The following is a 19,405-nucleotide window of genomic DNA, read 5'->3' on the forward strand; positions in this document are numbered from 1 at the left end:
GCAATTTGAGTTCCAATAATTAGTTCTAAAGGTTTTGGAATCAATAAAATGACAACAGTGCCCATATTTATGCACCTGCCTAATTTTGTTTAAACAATTATAGCACCCTTTCTGTAAATCCAATAAACTTCATTTCACTTCTCAAATATCACTGTGTGTCTCCTATATGATATATTTAACTGACATTTTTTATCGTAACAACCAACGATTTATACATGAAAATCATGACGATTAACAAGGTTGCCCAAACTTTCGCATCCCACTGCACAGTGTACTATTTTAGTATTGCTATGGTGATTCTGATTCTGGGTGCCCTAGGCTGCCATGCCAAATGATTGACATCATGCATTGGGAGAAGGGCAGGAACCCCCTCCCTCTGACTAATTCATCATATGCAACAGTCACTATTGACTGATGGGTTAAGTGTCTGTGATCAGAGTCATCACCGATCACGCACACTGTGTATTGATGGCGGCTGTGTTATACAGCAGTCACTAGCTGCCGTGGTACAAGCTCTGGTTCCTGTCCAGGTGTCATATTTAAACTAGTGACATCCATGGAGGATTTTGCTAAGGGGTTAATCAGCATGAATAAGTCTGTTTTTCACCTTTTTTTTTTTTTTAATAGCAGAAAGTGCAACAGAATTTTTTATTTTATTTTTTTAATTCTGTCCCCATTCCGTAATGGTTATAAAGAGTTAAGTAGCTTATAGTTTTTTTATTTTACATTTGAGCACCTGATAAGTTCATACAAGAACTCTCTGGGTCATTTAAACATTACATTTTTTTTTATTATTATTGCCGATTTCTCCTGTAACTGGGCCCCATATAGCCAGTGGCGTCGCCGGGCAGGGGGTATTGGGGGGCCATGGCCCCCCTTACTTCACGTTGTGCCCCCCCCCCCCCCCCAACTGAGCGGCTGCAGCCGGACACAACAGGGAGATGAGCGCTTCCATTGCGCTCATCTCCATAGTCATCTGTCTGTGCTGCGGCAGGGGAGGGAGAGGCGTGTCCCCTTCCCTTCCTCTGATAGGCTGCAGGCACTAGTGCCTGCAGCCTATCAGAGGCCGGCGCAGGCGGCGCGATGACGTCATCTCGCCGCATGAGCCATACAGTGCGGAACACAGGCCGGAAGAGGCCTGCATTGCATCGCTGACATGGAGGTAAGTGTTTTTTTATTTACAATAGTTTTACAGGCACATTGAGAGGGCTTATTACTGGCACACGATGGGGGTGGGGGTGGGGGGGGCTTATTACTGCCACACGATGGGGGGGGGGCTTATTACTGCCACACGATGGGGGGGGGGGGCTTATTACTGCCACACGATGGGGGGGGGGGCTTATTACTGCCACACGATGGGGGGGGGGGGCTTATTACTGCCACACGATGGGGGGGGGGGGCTTATTACTGCCACACGATGGGGGGGGGGCTTATTACTGGCACACGATGGGGGGGCTTATTACTGGCACACGATGGGGGGGCTTATTACTGGCACACGATGGGGGGGGGCTTATTACTGGCACACGATGGGGGGGGCTTATTACTGGCACACGATGGGGGGGCTTATTACTGGCACACAATGGGGGGGCTTATTACTGGCACACAATGGGGGGGCTTATTACTGGCACACAATGGGGGGGGCTTATTACTGCCACACGATGGGGGGGGGCTTATTACTGCCACACGATGGGGGGGGGGCTTATTACTGCCACACGATGGGGGGGGGCTTATTACTGGCACACGATGGGGGGGGGCTTATTACTGGCACACGATGGGGGGGGGGGCTTATTACTGGCACACAATGGGGGGGGCTTATTACTGGCACACGATGGGGGGGCTGGGCCCTTATTACTGGCACATGATAGGGGGGCTGGGCCCTTATTACTAGCACATGATAGGGGGGCTGGGCCCTTATTACTGGCACATGATAGGGGGGCTGGGCCCTTATTACTGGCACATGATAGGGGGGCTGGGCCCTTATTACTGGCACATGATAGGGGGGCTGGGCCCTTATTACTGGCACATGATGGGGAAGCTGGGCCCTTATTACTGGCACATGATGGGGAAGCTGGGCCCTTATTACTGGCATATGATGGGGAAGCTGGGCCCTTATTACTGGCACATGATGGGGAAGCTGGGCCCTTATTACTGGCACATGATGGGGGGCTCTTGTTACTGGCATGTGATTGGGGGTACTTATTACTGGCACATTTTTGGTGGGCACTCTAGGGGCATCTATTGAGGCCACAAAGAAGGGGTATTTTAAATGGGGCGCTCTGTACAGTAGCATTTTATACTGGGACACATTATGGTGGGTACTATGGGGAAGGGGAGAGGAGTACTATGGAGTCATCTACGAGGGGCACCAAGGAGGGGAATTTTATACTTGCAAATTATGGGGGACACTGAGGGCATCTACTGGGGCACTATATATGGGGCATTTTATACTGGTACATTATGCGGGGGCACTAGGAGGGAGGGGGAGAGGAGCACTATGGGGGAATTTACTGGGGGCACTATATAGGGGTATTTTATACTGGCACATTATGGCATTACAAGGGGATATTTTTTGCATTGTCCCATAGTAGCAGCACTAGCCTCTCTCTGCTCTGTTATCTCCTGCCCCTTCTCCAAATCCTTATTATGAAATCTCTCTCATTAAGGATAAAGTACAACATCAGCTCAGCCGAGCCTCCGGCCAAAGTGTGAAAGTGGTGTCCGAGATCCCCAAGGGTCAAGCCAAGTAATTGTAAGTTTTCATGTGAAATATGTTTCTTATACACATTTAGCATACACTGTGCCACACAATATACAGTAGAACGCTACACTGTGCCACACAATATACAGTAGGGCTGCACGATATGGGAATTTTGTGCGATTGCGATTAGGGCCCTAAAAATTGCGATGCAATATTTTAAGGGAATTTGCTAGAGGTCTATTTGCTTGGATTTTTAAGGCAAAAGCACGCACAAATTACTGATAATGCTGAAATTTAGTTATGCTGAACTCAAGAACTGAAATGCACAGTGTTTTTCAAAATAAAACATCTTTTACTAAATTAAATAATATATTTGCATTACTGCAAAAGTACAAAATACAAAACTTGCCATTTTCTTAATAGCACTGCACAGAACAGATAAACAGAATAAACAGAAGAACATTTGTTCATTAAAATAACGACTTGCCTCCAGCCCCTCCTCCCTCCCCGCACTGTTACTGATGCATCGCCGGCCGCTCTGTGCAACATAGCGGCCGGCGATACATCCGTGTCAGCCACGTAAAAAGTCAACCATCGCTTTATAAGACGCACTGCCATTTCCCTCCCACTTTTGGGGGGAAAAAAGTTAGTCTTATAAAAAATATGGTAATACAATTGCAGCATTTTTGGGTCGGCCAATTGGCGATTGCGATATGGCGATAGCGATATATTGTGCAGGCCTAATATACAGTATACCTCTACACTGTGCCCCACAATATACAGTATACCTCTCCACTGTGCCACACAATATACAGTATACCTCTCCACTGTGTCACACAATATACAGTATACCTCTACACCTTGTTCTGTGGCGGCGGACAGAAAATAATCTGGAAGTGCCCCTCCCGAGACCAGGCTCTGGATCCACCACTGGACTGCCCACAGGAGTGTACATTTCTTCTAAACTGTAATTCGGATCCTCTGACCTGCAGAAATCAGCACTCGCTCGGTAACAACTAATAGGCAGTACCTGTAGGCTGTAGCCTGGCCCTGTTACCGAAGCTAGCCGAGAGGTGTAAGGTTAAGGTACTAGTAGAGATAAGCGGCCGATTTCAAGTTACTGCAGGATATGGTTTACAGTTTAGAAATGTCAAATGTACACTCCTGTGAGAGGCGGGGAGGGGGATCTGTGGACGACACGGTTATAGGGAGGGGGATCTGTGGATGACACTGTTATGGAGGGGGAAATGGGAATGACACGTATAGCATAAGATGCTGTATACGGTATGTGTCATCCACAGATTCCCCCCATAGCAGTGTCATCCACAGACCCCCCTCCCTATAAAAGTGTCATCCACAGGCAACTAGGACATGTTGAAATCTGAGTGTTATTTTTTTTTTTAAAGGGATTCTGTCATCAGATGTGTGCCCTATAAGCTAAACATATGGCCATGTCGGTGCTAATAACATGAATCCTAAACTGCCCTTATTAAACCTGCTTGTGGCGCTGAGGTGAGGAAGGTGGCTCTGGGCACCAGACGGCGAGGGGTGCAGGTGGGCACCCTGGATTAACGTAAAACCCCTTGGGCACCTTAGGTAGGTGAGTGACAGCTTATAAAAACCTGTTTTTTGGGCTAATAGAGCCACAAGCAGGTTTAATAAGGGCAGTTTAGGATTCATGTTATTAGCACCGACATGGCCATATGTTTAGCTTATAGGGCACAAATCTGATGACAGAATCCCTTTAAACCACAGACAGCAGGACTTTTCTTCCCTGTTGTGGTTTTAGGTATTGGGTAAAGTATCGCAGCATTTCTAAGCATACTTGTGTAAATGTATCTTTGTTATAGCTGCCCCCCCCCCCTACTTTTGTCCTGGCCCCCAGTGTACCCCCCCCCAAATTTGAAAGCTAGAGACGCCACTGCATATAGCTCCAATTACAGGAGGAATACAGCCCCCAGAGACATTGTAAAAGGCAGTTCAGCCTCACAGACGCTAGTCTGGTGTACTAAGACCCAGCAGCCCATGCAGTTACTCAGCAACCAGACGATCACTAGGGCAGCAGCAGGAGGAAGTGGCATTGTTTTCTCATTGGTATACAATGATTAAGAAGACCGGTATGGGGAAAAATAAACCTGCTGTAACTCCTGAAGCTGCCAACTCTGCAAGGACATTCAGGAAGACCCTTAAGTGTGAACTGTCCTGAGTCTTACAGTCAATGGGCGGTCTGGGATGTACCGATCTTACAGAATACAAAGATCGGTACATCGCAATGCAGTGCTGCCACCTGCAGGCATGAATTTGAATATACCAGTAATAGGCCTAGAAGCCTAGTAAAAGCTCTGGCTTATAGCTGCAATGGAACGCCTTCCCCCAATCTCCGCCAGGGGAAGTCATTCCTGCCCGAAAGCGTGCACTTCCTATTTTTTTCTGTCTTTCAGACGGCACTGTCACATTTGACCACGGCATCTGAACAGTTAAATGTCTGCGATCGGCATTCCATGTTTAAAAGCCACTATCTTTAAAGACGTGTCAGCCACCGAACATGTACAGGTTATTAAAGGGAACCTGTCACTGGGATTTTGCGCATAGAGCTGAGGCCATGGGTTGCTAGATGGCCGCTAGCACATCCGCAATACCCAGTCCCCATAGCTCTCTGTGCTTTTATTGTCTAAAGAAACGATGTGATACATATGCAAATTAACATAAAAAAAGAGTCATATCTTACGTGTGTGACCAGAAAAGAGTCATTTTTGAGCGCTGACTCATCTCAGGTAAATTTGCATATGTATCAAATCGTTTTTTATACACAATAAAAAGCACACAGAGCTATGAGGACTGGGTATTGCAGATGTGCTAGTGGCCATCTAGCAACCCATGTCCTCAGCTCTATACCCAAAAACTAGGTGACAGGTTCCCTTTAAGGCTCAGGGAGCGAGATGCACATGGCCGTAGCATTATCCATCTATTATGTGGACAGGCATTCATGTAAATGGTTGCCATGTAATACTACAACCAGCTGGCTGCTGTATCTTTAAAGTTTAGACTACAAGACTTTAGACTACGAAAATATGACGCAGATGACGACAAGGCTTACCTTGGCCTTCGTGGTTCCAATAAAGTTAGAAGTACTTGGATACCATTAACAATCACAGACTCGTTATGATCTCCTTCAAACAAGTTGCTAAGAAGCTGCTTAATAGTCTCCTGCCTGTGTAAAGAAAGAAAAAGGCTTATGAAAAAAAGATGATGGACATGATCCTGAAGACTTCTAAATTACCCAACACATTCTTACTGCACAGGCTGCTGACCTTGTATGTTAAGATGATCTATTTCAGCATTAGGTCCAGTAACAGCACCAAATTATGGACTTGTGGATGTTGTGCTCCCACTGTTACACTTTGAATGTCAACCTTTTAACACCTTGTTTTTTTTAGCTCCAAAATTCTGCGCACACATACCTGCCGCCACCACTAGGAGGTGCTAAGAAGCTTACTGTATACTTTTTGTACATTGAACTCCATGATAGAACAGTATGCAGTAAACTTCTGGGCCGTCTAGAGTTGGGTGCGGGTAGCCAGTTACTTTTATTCAACCTAGCAAGTAATTTTTTGACGGGAAATAACATAGGTGTCTGCCAAAAGATAATAAGACGATGTACAAGAGGCATTATTGTGGAAAAAAACATTTCTCAGCTTTTATTTACATTTGAGCAAAAAAAGTGTCCAGTCCAAAATGAGTCATACCCTTCTCAATAATCAATAGAAAAGCCTTTATTGGATATTACAGCAATCAGACGCTTCCTATAATTGCAGACCAGCTTTTTGCATGTCTCCACAGGTATTTTTGCCCATTCATCTTTAGCAATGAGCTCCATATCTTTCAGGATGGAGGGTCTTCTTGCCATCACCCTGATCTTTAGCTCCCTCCACAGATTCTCAATTGGATTCAAGTCTGGACTCTGGCTGGGCCACTCCAAAACGTTAATGTTGTTGTCTGCTAACCATTTCTTCACCACTTTTGCTGTGTGTTTTGGGTCATTGTCACGCTGACATGTCCACTGGTGCCCAAGGCCAAGTTTCTCTGCAGACTGCCTGATGTGGTCGTTGAGAATCCTCATGTATTGCTCTTTTTTCATGGTGCCGTTTACTGTGATTAGGTTCCCTGGTCCATTGGCTAAAAAACACCCCCACAGCATTAGGTTCCCACCACCATGTTTGACAGTGGGGATGGTGTTCTTTGAGTTGAAGGCTTCTCCTTTTTTACGCCAAATGAAGGAAACATCATTGTGACCAAACAATTCTTTTTTTTTTTTTTTTTTCATCTGACCATAACACAGAAGACGAGAAGTCTTCTTCTTTGTCCAGATGAACTTTTGCAAAGGCCAAGCAAACTTTTGTGGCCTTATCTGGAGAAGTGGAACCCAGCATTGTGCAGTGTCTGTTGGATTGTCTGACTTGAGACATTGCCACCAGCAGAGCCCAGATTCACCAGGATGGCCTTGGTGGGGATCCTTGGATTCTTCTTCACCTCTCTAACTATCCTCCTGCCCAGCACAGGTGTCACTTTTGGCTTATGACCACATCCTCTGAGATTTTCCACAGTGCAGAACATCTTGTATTTTTTGCTCAAATGTAAATAAAAGCCGAGAAATGTTTTTTTATTCCAAAATAATGCCTCTTGTACATAGTCTTATTATCTTTTGGGAGACACCTATGTCATTTCCCGTAAAAAAATTACTTACTGGTTGAATAAAAGTAACTGAGGCTACTTTCACACTAGCGTTCGATCGGATCCGATAATATTTATGCAGACGGAGGCTCCGTTCAGAACGGATCCGTCTGCATTAAATTGGCAAAAAAAAAGCTAAGTGTGAAATTAGCCTGAGCGGATCCGTCCAGACTTTTACATTGAAAGTCAATGGCGGATGGATCCGCTTGAAGATTGAGCCATATTGTGGCATCTTCAAACGGATCCGTCCCCATTGAGTTACATTGTAAGTCTGGACGGATCCGCACGCCTCCGCACGGCCAGGCGGACACCCGAACGCTGCAAGCAGAGCGGAGGCTGAATGCTGCCAGACTGATGCATTCTGAGCGGATCCGTTCAGACTTTCAATGTAAAGTCAATGGGGGACGGATCCGCTTGAAGATTGAGCCATTAGGTGTCATCTTCAAGCGGATCCGTTCCCATTGACTTACATTGTAAGTCTGAACGGATCCGCACGCCTCCGCGCGGCCAGGCGGACAGCTGAACGCTGCAAGCAGCGTTGGTGGCCGTGCGGAGGCGAGCGGAGTGGAGGCTGAACGCCGCCAGACTGATGCAGTCTGAGCGGATCCGCATCCATTCAGACTGCATCAGGGCTGGACGGAAGCGTTCGGGTCCGCTCGTGAGCCCCTTCAAACGGAGTTCACGAGCGGACAGCCGAACGCTAGTGTGAAAGTAGCCTGAGTCAAAATTTGCCAGGGGTATGAATAATTATGGGCAGAACTGTATATATAAACATTCATGCAAATTTTAGTGCAAAGTGGACTGAAAAAAGGACAATCTTTTCACGATATGGAGGTGACGTGGTATTATTTCTAGATTAGCATTTAGTGATTTTGTCAGGATCCATAGCCGCTGGAACTCCTTGCATTTTTTTTTTTTAATTTTTTTTTATTTTTTTTTATTTTATTTTATTTTTTTAAGGTTCTGCTCTTGATTATACTATATATACACACATTCATAAAAATGTTATCTTTTCATTTTAGGAAGGAAAGTTATACCTATCTGATGCTAGCAGATGTAAGATACAAAATTTTGCATATATGTTTCACAGAAAGGCGAAGCAGAATTGACTGGATTACAATACTCCTCATGCATAATTGGTCTCCCTAATGGGAAAGAGCACCCCAAGGCCACCCAGCTAAGCAAAGCAATGTTCTCTTCCGAGACACCAAGTACTCTTGTACTTTGGGAAGGACAACTGGATTGAATAGATCATTTGTAGAAGGCTAATACTGGGGACACTCTGTACTCTTGTCCTTTTTTAGGAGAATGGGATTCTCACATCTCATTTCCAGTGGATTATTGTGTGTCCACCTGTTTCTCTCTAGTGTTCTAGGCAGGCATATTTTTCTTATACTTTTTCTCTGAATCTTTTCATATAAAAATATATAGTCCTAGGAGACCAAAGACTGCTATATACCAATTTTCAGACCAACTGGAGCATATTTGATTTGTGTCTGAATCATTTTTTATTTATTTTTTGCTGAATCAGACAAAATACATTTCCAGAAATTCATATATTAAGAAAGTTCCAGCTCTTGAAGTGGTTACTTTTAATAAACTTGCAGAATTTTTCTATTATGACTGAGTTATTTATTTATTTTTTAAGTTGTCCGGTTTGCTTTCATGCATGCAATGCAAAGTACCAGTGCCTTCTAGCTCTTCTAGCATGTGAAGTATGATACCAACAAACCACCACTGCAACAAGTAGTCAGGCTAAAAAAAATACCATAGAAAACAAATGACAACTGCTACCATGTTTAAGTTGTACTAGATGTAGAATTGCATGCATACTTCTCCAGAGTAGCCAGTAACTGGTCAGGCTCAGGACTATCCTGAATCTGGATCATCTGCTCACGGCTCAGTCGAATAATATCGCACAGCGACTGTGAAGCATTGGAATGTTGCTGAAACAACAAGGAAACATACATCACACAGCCTGTAGATATCATAACAGACACAAAAAGGACAACACGTTCTAAGACACTGTTCACATTTCATTTTTACTGGCAAAATCCCATGTATGAAAATGTTCTTATGTATGCCATAGAGTTGAAAACACCACCCATAGGCTCCAATACCATGCAACATGGTTGTATTGCACTGAAAAGCCTAGTGGGCTACAATAAAAAAAATATATATATATATATACGGTAAACATAAAAAAAAAAAAAAAAATTCAATTTGTACCTTAGCCCTTTATATTTCCTTCACAATAAAGTCATATGAATTTTATTGGTGGAGCAACAAGAGTGACAGTGCCCCAGTGGGCACTGTGGGAAATTCAATACAAAGCTTTTCTTTTCTGCAAAGCCATCTAGCAGTGAGGAGCGGACACAACGTGGCAACTATGCCACAGGAGAAACGGTTTCTCCTACCAACAAAAAAACTATGGGGAAAATGTATCATCTTCTTTGCACACACGGGGGTCTCACGCCCCCACCAACAGCACACACGGGGGTCTCACGCCCCCACCAACAGCACACACGGGGGTCTCACGCCCCCACCAACAGCACACACGGGGGTCTCACGCCCCCACCAACAGCACACACGGGGGTCTCACGCCCCCACCAACAGCACACACGGGGGTCTCACGCCCCCACCAACAGCACACACGGGGGTCTCACGGCCCCACCAATAGCACACACGGGGGTCACGGCCCCACCAATAGCACACACGGGGGTCACGGCCCCACCAATAGCACACACGGGGGTCACGGCCCCACCAATAGCACACAAAGCACACATGGGGGTCACAGCTTCACCAATACCACACAAAGCACACATGGGGGTCACAGCCCCACGAATAGCACACGGAGTCACTGCCCCCGTTCCATACAGCACAAAATCACACATGGGCTCACTGCCGCCGTCCAGTACCACACAAAGCACTCATGGAGTCACTGCTCTTCCCCCACATCGGCTCACTGCCCCCCTCCATAACCACAAAAAGCACACATGGGGTCACTGCCTATCTCCCATACCACACAAGGCACACATGGGGTCACTGCCTCCCACACGTGAGCACATAAGGTCACTACCTCCCACACAGTGCACACGTAGGGTCATTGCCTCGCACACATAGGGTCATTGCCTCCCACATCACACAGTGCAAACCTCATGACTTTTTTTTTCAGCTTTGAAAAACTACTTTTAGCTCTGGGGACCCAAAAGAGGTTGATGAGATCTCTAAATGGACAATAAGACTTTAAAACAAGCTCTCAATGAAATAGGAATTCTTGTCCAAATGCAAAATAAAACTTAAAGGGGCTGTCTCACTTCAATGAATGGCATTTATCATGCAGAGAAAGTTAATACAAGCCACTTACTAATGTATTGTTATTACCCATATCGCTTCCTTTGCTGGTTTGATTCATCGTTCTATAACATTATATACTACTCGTTTCCATGGTTATGACCACCCTGCACTCCATCAGCAGTGGCCGTGCTTGCACACTATAGGAAAAAGTACTGGCCTATGAGAGCCCCTGCAGTCCCAGCAACCAGAGAAGCCAGCACTTTTTCCTAGGAGACAAAAGGAAGGCCACCGCTGCTGGATTGCAGGGTGGTCGTAACCATGGAAACGAACAGTGTATAATGTGATGGAAGAATTAATCCAGCCAGCAAAGGAGGCAATATGGACAATCACAATACATTAGTAAGTGCCTTGTATTACCTTACTCTACATGATAAAAATGCCACTTGCTGAAGGGAGAGAACACCTTTAAAGGTCATCATTATCAGATTAGTGGCACTCATGCAAGCGAGGCGTCCTCTTCAGTATTTACCTGCACGCCGTCTAGATTGCAGTGGAGGTGCAGGGTAATTACAGCTGTTCATACTATTTGCCGAGTCATAGGTCTCACATGATATGAAGCCTGACAACCCCTCTAACCCGAAAAATGCAAGGAGAAAATACACTTACATTGTCGTCTTTTGAAGGATGAATCATTTCAATGAGCCTCTGAACAATTTTTTCTTCATTAAGCCACTGTGTAAAAAGAAATGGGGGGGAAATGAGATCACACCATATCACCTACAAAGTACAGGGAGATGGCCAGTGTCATGAGCTTGTCCATAGGTTAAGTCTGGTATGGCAGCTCAGCTCCACTGAAGTGGCCGATCTGCAATATTAAACAACCTGTGGACAGGTGTGGCTCCGTTTTTAGAATTAAATAAATAAATAAATAAATAAATAGTGATCAAAAAGTCATACACACCTCAGAATGGTATCAGATCGCCCCGCAAAAAATGAGCCCCCATACACAACTACAAAAAAGTTATAAGGGTCAAAATATGGTGACAAAAAAAAGTGATTTTTTGCCACTTAAATTTTTTTTAATCACTATAAAAAACGCCAGAAAAAAACTATACATATAAAAGGTATCGCCGGATTCATACTGACCTGTAGAATAAAAGTAACCGGTCAGTTTTATTGTACATCGAACGTCGTAAAAAAAACAAAAACAACTGTAAAACTGTGGTGGAATTGCTTTTTTTTTTGTTGCTTTTTTTTGTTGCAATTTCACCCCCATTTGGATTCACTACATCATATGCAAAATTAATTGGGGGCGTTAAAAAGTACAACTTGTCCCGCAAAAAACAAGCCCTCATATGACTGGGAACAGACAAAAAAGTTATGGCTCTGGGAAGGCAGGGAGCACAAAACGAAAACGCTAAAAAAATAAAATAAATAATAATCCTGAAAGGGTTAAGGAGCCATGTTTTACAAATCCTGAATATTCCCTTTAATATTAATTAACTGGTTGGTTTTGTGTGTAAAATTGCTGTTTACCTGCAAAATCACATGTCTATTGCAGTCACTGCTATGCGTGATGTAAGTGTGAACAAAGCCTTAAAAGGGGCTGCCTCGTGACAAACATCCCCTGTTCACAGGATAGAAAGTGTCTAATCAGTGGGGCTCCAACAGCTTGGGTCATGGGCAATGATGAGAATGGGGGACCCGAGTTCCCTGAGCAAACAGGGAGGATCCCTATTGTCGTAAATTGGCGGGATCCCCGATGGTTGGGCCTCCACTTATCAGACAATTATCCTCTATCCTTGGGAGACAATCCTTTTAAAGGGGACCTCTCACGTGGAACATTGTTTCTGAGCTGAAGAGCAGCATGTTATTGAGCAGGAGAAGCTGAGCAGATAGATATATAGTTTTATGGGAAAAGATTTTGTAAAACTTGGAATTTACTCATTTACATTCCTGCTCATTCAGGGCTTTGAAGTCCAGGAGGAGGTCCCATTAGTGATTGACAGCCGTCCCTCTATGGCTGTGTATACAGAGATAGCTGTCAATCACTGATAGGACCGCCTCCTGGACTTCAAAGCCCAGAATGAACAGGAATGTAAATACACAAAATCCAAGTTAGGCCGCAATGCATGAGCACAGTCCGTGGGGCAGCCACAGCAGATCGCGGACCCATTCACTTGAATGGGTCCGCAATGCGGCCGTTGCGCAAAAAGATAGGACATGTTCTATCTTTTTGCGAAACGGAAGTACGGGACGAAACCCCACGGAAGCACTCTGTAGTGCTTCCGTAGGGTTCCGTTCCGCACCATTCCGCATCTCCGGAGTTGTGGACCCATTCAAGTGAATGAGTCCGCGTCCGTGATGCGGAATGCGCGCGAAAAGGCGCCCATGTATTGCGGCCCGCAATGCGGCAACAGGCCGCACACGCCAGTGTGAAAGAGGCCTTATACTGAATCTTTTCCCATAAAACTATATATAAATCTGCTCAGCTCCTCCTGCTCTACAACATGCTGTCTGCAGATTAGGCCTCATGCACACGACTGTAGTTATGGTCCGCATCCGAGCCGCAGTTTTTGCGGCTTGGATGCGGACCCATTCACTTCAATGGGGCTGCAAAAGATGCGGACAGCACTCCGTGTGCTGTCCGCATCCGTTGCTCCGTTTCAAGGCCCCGCAAAAAAATAAATTAATAAATAAATATATCATGTCCTATTCTTGTCCGTTTTGCGGACAAGAATAGGCATGACTACAATGGGCCACCCATTCCGTAAATTGCGGAAGGCACATGGGTGGCTTCAGTTTTTGGCGGATCCGCGGTTTGCGGACTGCAAAAAACAGCACAGTCGTGTGCATGAGGCCTTACTTTGCATTTTCATGGTGACAGGTTCCCTTTATCCTTCAGTAGTTGTGTAATGTGTATTCCCAGCTTTCTGAACAGTGGAGCTGCAGGAGATGAGGTAATGGCGGTGGAGTACAAAGTGGCCAGAGTTCACCTTTGCTGACTGCTTACCTAGTGTTAATCCAAGGTGGAAATGTTATTAGGATCAATGAATGTTAGGGACGTTACCACTATTAGTCAGTATGCAGTGCCACGGTACAGGACGGCTCTAGCTCTGGAGGGTTTGACACAGCCATTAAAATCTTAAATGCCCTTGTACTACAAACAGTTACATTTTATGGCTCATTCTTACATTGAATACATCCTGCCTCAGCTGAGGTTGCTCCACACAGGTCAGGAGCCGCAGTAACAGATCCATAATCGCTGATGTGCCTATGTGTCGCAGCAACAGGTTTACAAAGTCATCCTTCTTATGTAGAAAAGCTATAATCTGCAAAACAAAATATATGTATCACTGTTCTATTCACATCAGGGACCTCATTCAGGGTGCTGGCGGTCATACATAGTCTGAACTGCACTAGTGTAAAAATACAGTTAATGACAACATTAGTTACATGATGTATTACAGTCCAGAGCTGCGTTCACAGTTCTCGACATGAGATCCCAGTATTCCTTACAAGATCCATGTCTCTGGTGATTAAAGGTATTGTCCCACTAATATAAATGTATCACGGCCAACAGATATCGCTGTTATATCACTTTCCCCTAATATATATCACCATTTATCAAAACTGCCTTATTCTAAATCTGTTTTGATATTCGGTTGCAGTAGGTTACGTCCTGTGGTGGAGTCTTGTAATGTAGGACGTAGGAAGACTCATTGGCACGGACAAGGGACTTTGTTAGTGTCACATGATCTGATGCCAGGTGACACCTCACTGCCCTAAGGCATGATGGGACAGCAGACACATTGCAAACTAGGAAATAGCAGTCAAGTATGGGAGATGAGAGAAAACTCCAAATTAGTTTAAAAAAATGGTTAGCTGACCGACAAGCAGATCTGTAATAGAATATTGTTTGCATCTCAAGATCACTACAAGGTGCCATGCACACCCAGTAGCATGGTTTACAATGCAGATGAAAGAGGAGAATTACTCTTACTGGAAATTTGATTTCCTGTAGCCTCCACAACGGCACAGATAGGAGCTTGATCCCAACTCCCAGGGACAGGAAACAGCAGAAGACCAAATAAAAAGACACCTCCTCCTTCCTACTCCAGTTAATAAATAACAGAGAACCGAAGATAATTTATAACATAAGCACATCATATAAATACATGTGATTTATAAATACATGTGATTTCAAACCAACAAATATATGGGGGGACCTCAGTGCCGTTGTGAAGGCTACGGGAAATCACATTAGAGTCGTCATCTTTCTCCAACGCCTCCACACCGGCACTGATGGGAGATTTTCAGAGAAGAGGAGATTTTTAGGGAGGGACCACAGCAGAAAGGACTTTTCGTCAAAACGCCAGATCCTGGTTAGCCATAACATCAAGTTTATAGTGCCTAAAGAAGGTTACGGGGATAGACCATGTGGCTGCCTTACATATCTGATCCACAGAGGCAGGCCCCCCTTTCAGCCCACAAGGTGGACAAAGCTCTTGCGGAATGGGCCTTCAACCCCAAGGGAGGAGAAACCTCTTTTTGTTTATAACAAAGCATGATGGTTAAGTTTTATCCACCGGGCTATTTAAGTTTTAGAGCAGGTCTCCTCAAACTGCGGCCCTCCAGCTGTTGTAAAACTACAACTCCCACAATGCCCTGCTGTAGGCCGATACCTGTAGGCTGTTCGGGCATGCTGGGAGTTGTAGTTTTGCAACAGCTGGAGGGCCGCAGTTTGGGGATGCCTGGTTTAGAGGCTGCAAGACACTTATTCTACCCCTGAAACTGAACAAGGAGATGGTCAGACTTTCTAAAAGAATCTGTGGCCTTAAAGGGAACCTGTCACCTCTACTATGCTACCCTCACTGAGCGTTTCTAAATGTTCATTGTGTTACCCTAAACATATAAATTACACTTAATTTCATTTGCAGACAAATTCAATAAGTATTATGCATTTTTGCACTTCCCGCCTTTTATGCAAATTAACATAAAAGAGTCATATCTTACCTTCTTTTTTAACACGTCCAATTCAACTTCCAAGCTGTTAAAAGGGAGTCTGTCACCTAAACCAGGGATACTCAACCTGTGGCCCTCCAACTGTTGTAAAACTACAACTCCCACCATGACCTGTTGTAGGCTGTCTGGGCATGCTGGGAGTTGTAGTTTTGCAACAGCTGGAGGGCCACAGGTTGAGCATCCCTCACCTAAACTGACCATTACAGAACACTAACACCATGATCTGCATGATAGTCCCCATATTTGAATGCTACTTACCGTATAGCTGTCCGTTGCTTATTTTCGCTAAAACACATATTAAATATGCTAATTAGGTTCTAAAGGAGCCCAGGGGCGGCGTTCAAGTGGCCGGTGCCCAGGGCACCGGCCGCATGAACGCCGCCCCTGGGCACCTTCATAACCTAATTAACATATTGAATAAAAGTGTTTTTTAGCGAAAATAAGCGACGGACAGCTATACGGCAAGTAGCATTCCAATATGGGGACTATAATGCAGATCATGGTGTAAGTGTTCTATAATGGTCAGTTTAGGTGAAACACTCCCTTTAAATGTAGATGCTGGAAGTTGGGACGAAGCGCAGGACCCTGATGGAGGAGGTCCGGAATCTGAAGCAGAATCCAGGGTTCCCTTACTGAAAGGTTTTGAAGCAGGGGAAACCAGGACCTCTTTGGCCAATAAGGTGCAATCATTATAACCTGTGCCTCTTCTTCCCTTATCTTCATTAATGTCCTTGAAATCAGAGAGAATGGTGGAAATGCGTAGACAAGACCTCTGGGCATGTTAACGAGAGAGCATCTATTTGATTTAGATTCTCCTGGGGAAGATGGAATAGAATTTTCTACCTTCCTGTTCTGTCTCGACGCAAACAGATCCAGATCAGAAGCCCCTATCTCTCTGAGATCTGTTTGAATACTTCTAGATTTAATAACCATTTCTCTGAGGGATTGTCTGCTGAGAAAATCCACAAAAATATTTTCTTCTCCTTTAAAAAACAAAACTCTGAGATGGACTTTAGGTTGTCTTCACCCCGTTTGAATATCATCTTTTAGACGATCGCCAAGGACTTGTTCCTCATCCCCCCTTTACAATTTATGGTTTCTAGCTTAGGAAGGCTTGTAAAACTGCTGTCAATTCCCTCAGGTTTGAAGATGCTAAAGACATCTGGAGATTCCATGTCCCCTGTACCATTTCTTGCAGAACATGGGCTCCGATTGTAGATGCTTCTCCACCGTCCCAAAACTTTTTTTTTTTGTGTGGGATTTTCTTTCCTAAGGAACTCTGTCTTTTCCCAAGATGAAAGAAGGAAAGATTGCAAGATCCTGGTGTAGGCCTGAGCCTAATTGACAGAGGATATTGTTGACGATAAAAGTCCCAGCAAGCATCCATCAATGCTGTCCTTTTTGGAAAAGAAAATTCTTACCCGGGTTACTAGTTTGATCTGTTTTCTTGGGGCAAAAAGGAGGATAGATGGTGGGTGTCCAGAAGTACCCTCAGAAAAAACTTCTGCTGACTTGGAATTAGTTTTAACTTCTCTTGGTTGATGACCCATCCTAAAGAGGCAAGGGTTTGTTTCACAATTCTGAGATGGCCAAGAAGATGAGAATAGGAATCTTCTGTGATCAGAAGGTTGTCCAGATAGGGGACCACAATTATTCCGTTCATATGAAAGTAACCTATTACATCTGCCATAATCTTTGTGAAAAGATGTGGCACACTGGAGAGGCCGAAGGGTAAAGCCTGGTACTGGAAGTGACTGAGCTCTCCTTTTATGTATACAGCGAACCTGAGATTTTTGACTCTCGCTGAGAATAGGAACATCATAATAGGCATCCACCAGATTGACTGTTACCATGTAATAGTCTTGAAAAAAAGAGATTTACTTCAGATCTAATTAATTCCATCTTAACCACTTCAACCCCCCTAGCTGAAACACCCTTAATGACCAGACCACTTTATACAATTCTGCACTACACTACTTTCACCGTTTATTGCTCGGTCATGCAACTTACCACCCAAATGAATTTTACCTCCTTTTCTTCTCACTAATAGAGCTTTCATTTGGTGGTATTTCATTGCTGCTGACATTTTTACATTTTTTTGTTATTAAATCGAAATGTAACGATTTTTTTGCAAAAAACAAAAAATGACATTTTTCACTTTCAGTTGTAAAATTTTGCAAAAAAAAAACAAAAAACATCCATATATAAATTTTTCGCTAAATTTATTGTTCTACATGTCTTTGATAAAAAAAAAAAAAATAATGGTTTGGGTAAAAGTTATAGCGTTTACAAACTACAAAAATGTGAATTTCCGCTTTTTGAAGCAGCTCTGACTTTGAGCACCCGTCATGTTTCCTGAGGTTCTACAATGCCCAGACAGTAGAAAAACCCCACAAATGACCCCATTTCGGAAAGTAGACACCCTAAGGTATTCGCTGATGGGCATAGTGAGTTCAAAGAACTTTTTATTTTTTGTCACAAGTTAGCGGAAAATGATCATTTTTTTTTCCTACAAAGTCTCATATTCCACTAACTTGTGACAAAAACTAAAAACTTTCATGAACTCACTATGCCCATCACGAAATACCTTGGGGTGTCTTCTTTCCAAAATGGGGTCACTTGTGGGGTAGTTATACTGCCCTGGCATTTTAGGGTCCCTAATGCGCGAGAAGTTGTTTGAAATCCAAATGTGTAAAAAATGCCCTGTGAAATCCTAAAGGTGCTCTTTGGAATGTGGGCCCCTTTGCCCACCTAGGCTGCAAGAAAGTGCCACACATGTGGTATCGCCGTACTCAGGAGAAGTCGGGCAATGTGTTTTGGGGTGTCTTTTTCCACATGCCCATGCTGGGTGAGATAAATATCTCTGTCAAATGACAACTTTGTATAAAAAAAAATTGGAAATCCAAATGCGTAACATTTTTTAGACATTTATATTCCAGACTTCTTCTCACGCTTTAGGGCCCCTAAAATGCCAGGGCAATATAAATACCCCACATGTGACCCCATTACGGAAAGAAGACACCCCAAGGTATTCGCTGAGGGGCATATTGAGTCCATGGAAGATTGAACTTTTTGTCCCAAGTTAGCGGAAAGGGAGACTTTGTGAGAAAAAAAAAAAGAAAAAAAAAAGAAAAAAAATCAATTTCCGCTAACTTGTGCCAAAAAAATGTCTGAATGGAGCTTTACAGGGGGGGGTGATCACCCCATATAGACTCCCTGATCACCCCCCTGTAAGGCTCCATTCAGACACCCGTATGTGTTTTGCGGATCCGAGGATCCGTAAAACACATACGGACGTCTGAATGGAGCCTGACAGGAGGGAGATCAATGACAGGGGGGAGATCAATGAGTCTATATGGGGTGATCAGGGGTTTATAACGGGTTAATAAGTGACAGGGGGGGTGTAGTGTAGTGTGGTGCTACTTATTACAGAGCTGTCTGTGTCCTCTGGTGGTCGATCCAAGCAAAAGGGACCACCACAGGACCAGGTAGCAGGTATATTAGACGCTGTTATCAAAACAGCGTCTAATATACCTGTTAGGGGTTAAAAAAAATAAAAATAAAAAAATTGCATCTACAGCCTGCCAGCGAACGATCGCTGCTGGCAGGCTGTAGATCAGCTAGTTTACCTCCGGTTCCTGTGTGCGCGTTTAC

General features: G+C 44.2%; 1 protein-coding gene across 2 annotated transcripts in view; it reads right to left on the reverse strand.

Moving 5' to 3' along the window:
* PPP6R1 (protein phosphatase 6 regulatory subunit 1) overlaps nt 1-19,405 on the reverse strand; it is a 104,840-nt gene that overhangs the window by 59,275 nt on the left and 26,160 nt on the right. For both annotated transcript variants that reach the window (XM_044281720.1, XM_044281719.1), the window contains exons 4-7: nt 13,921-14,058; nt 11,393-11,458; nt 9,263-9,375; nt 5,796-5,909 (exon numbers count right to left, since the gene is read on the reverse strand). In XM_044281720.1, the coding sequence (XP_044137655.1) occupies nt 5,796-5,909; nt 9,263-9,375; nt 11,393-11,458; nt 13,921-14,058 (431 nt within the window). The remainder of the gene's footprint in view (nt 1-5,795; nt 5,910-9,262; nt 9,376-11,392; nt 11,459-13,920; nt 14,059-19,405) is intronic.

The sequence above is a fragment of the Bufo gargarizans genome, chromosome 2, assembly GCF_014858855.1.
Source record: "Bufo gargarizans isolate SCDJY-AF-19 chromosome 2, ASM1485885v1, whole genome shotgun sequence".
Classification (NCBI taxonomy): Eukaryota; Metazoa; Chordata; class Amphibia; order Anura; family Bufonidae; genus Bufo; species Bufo gargarizans.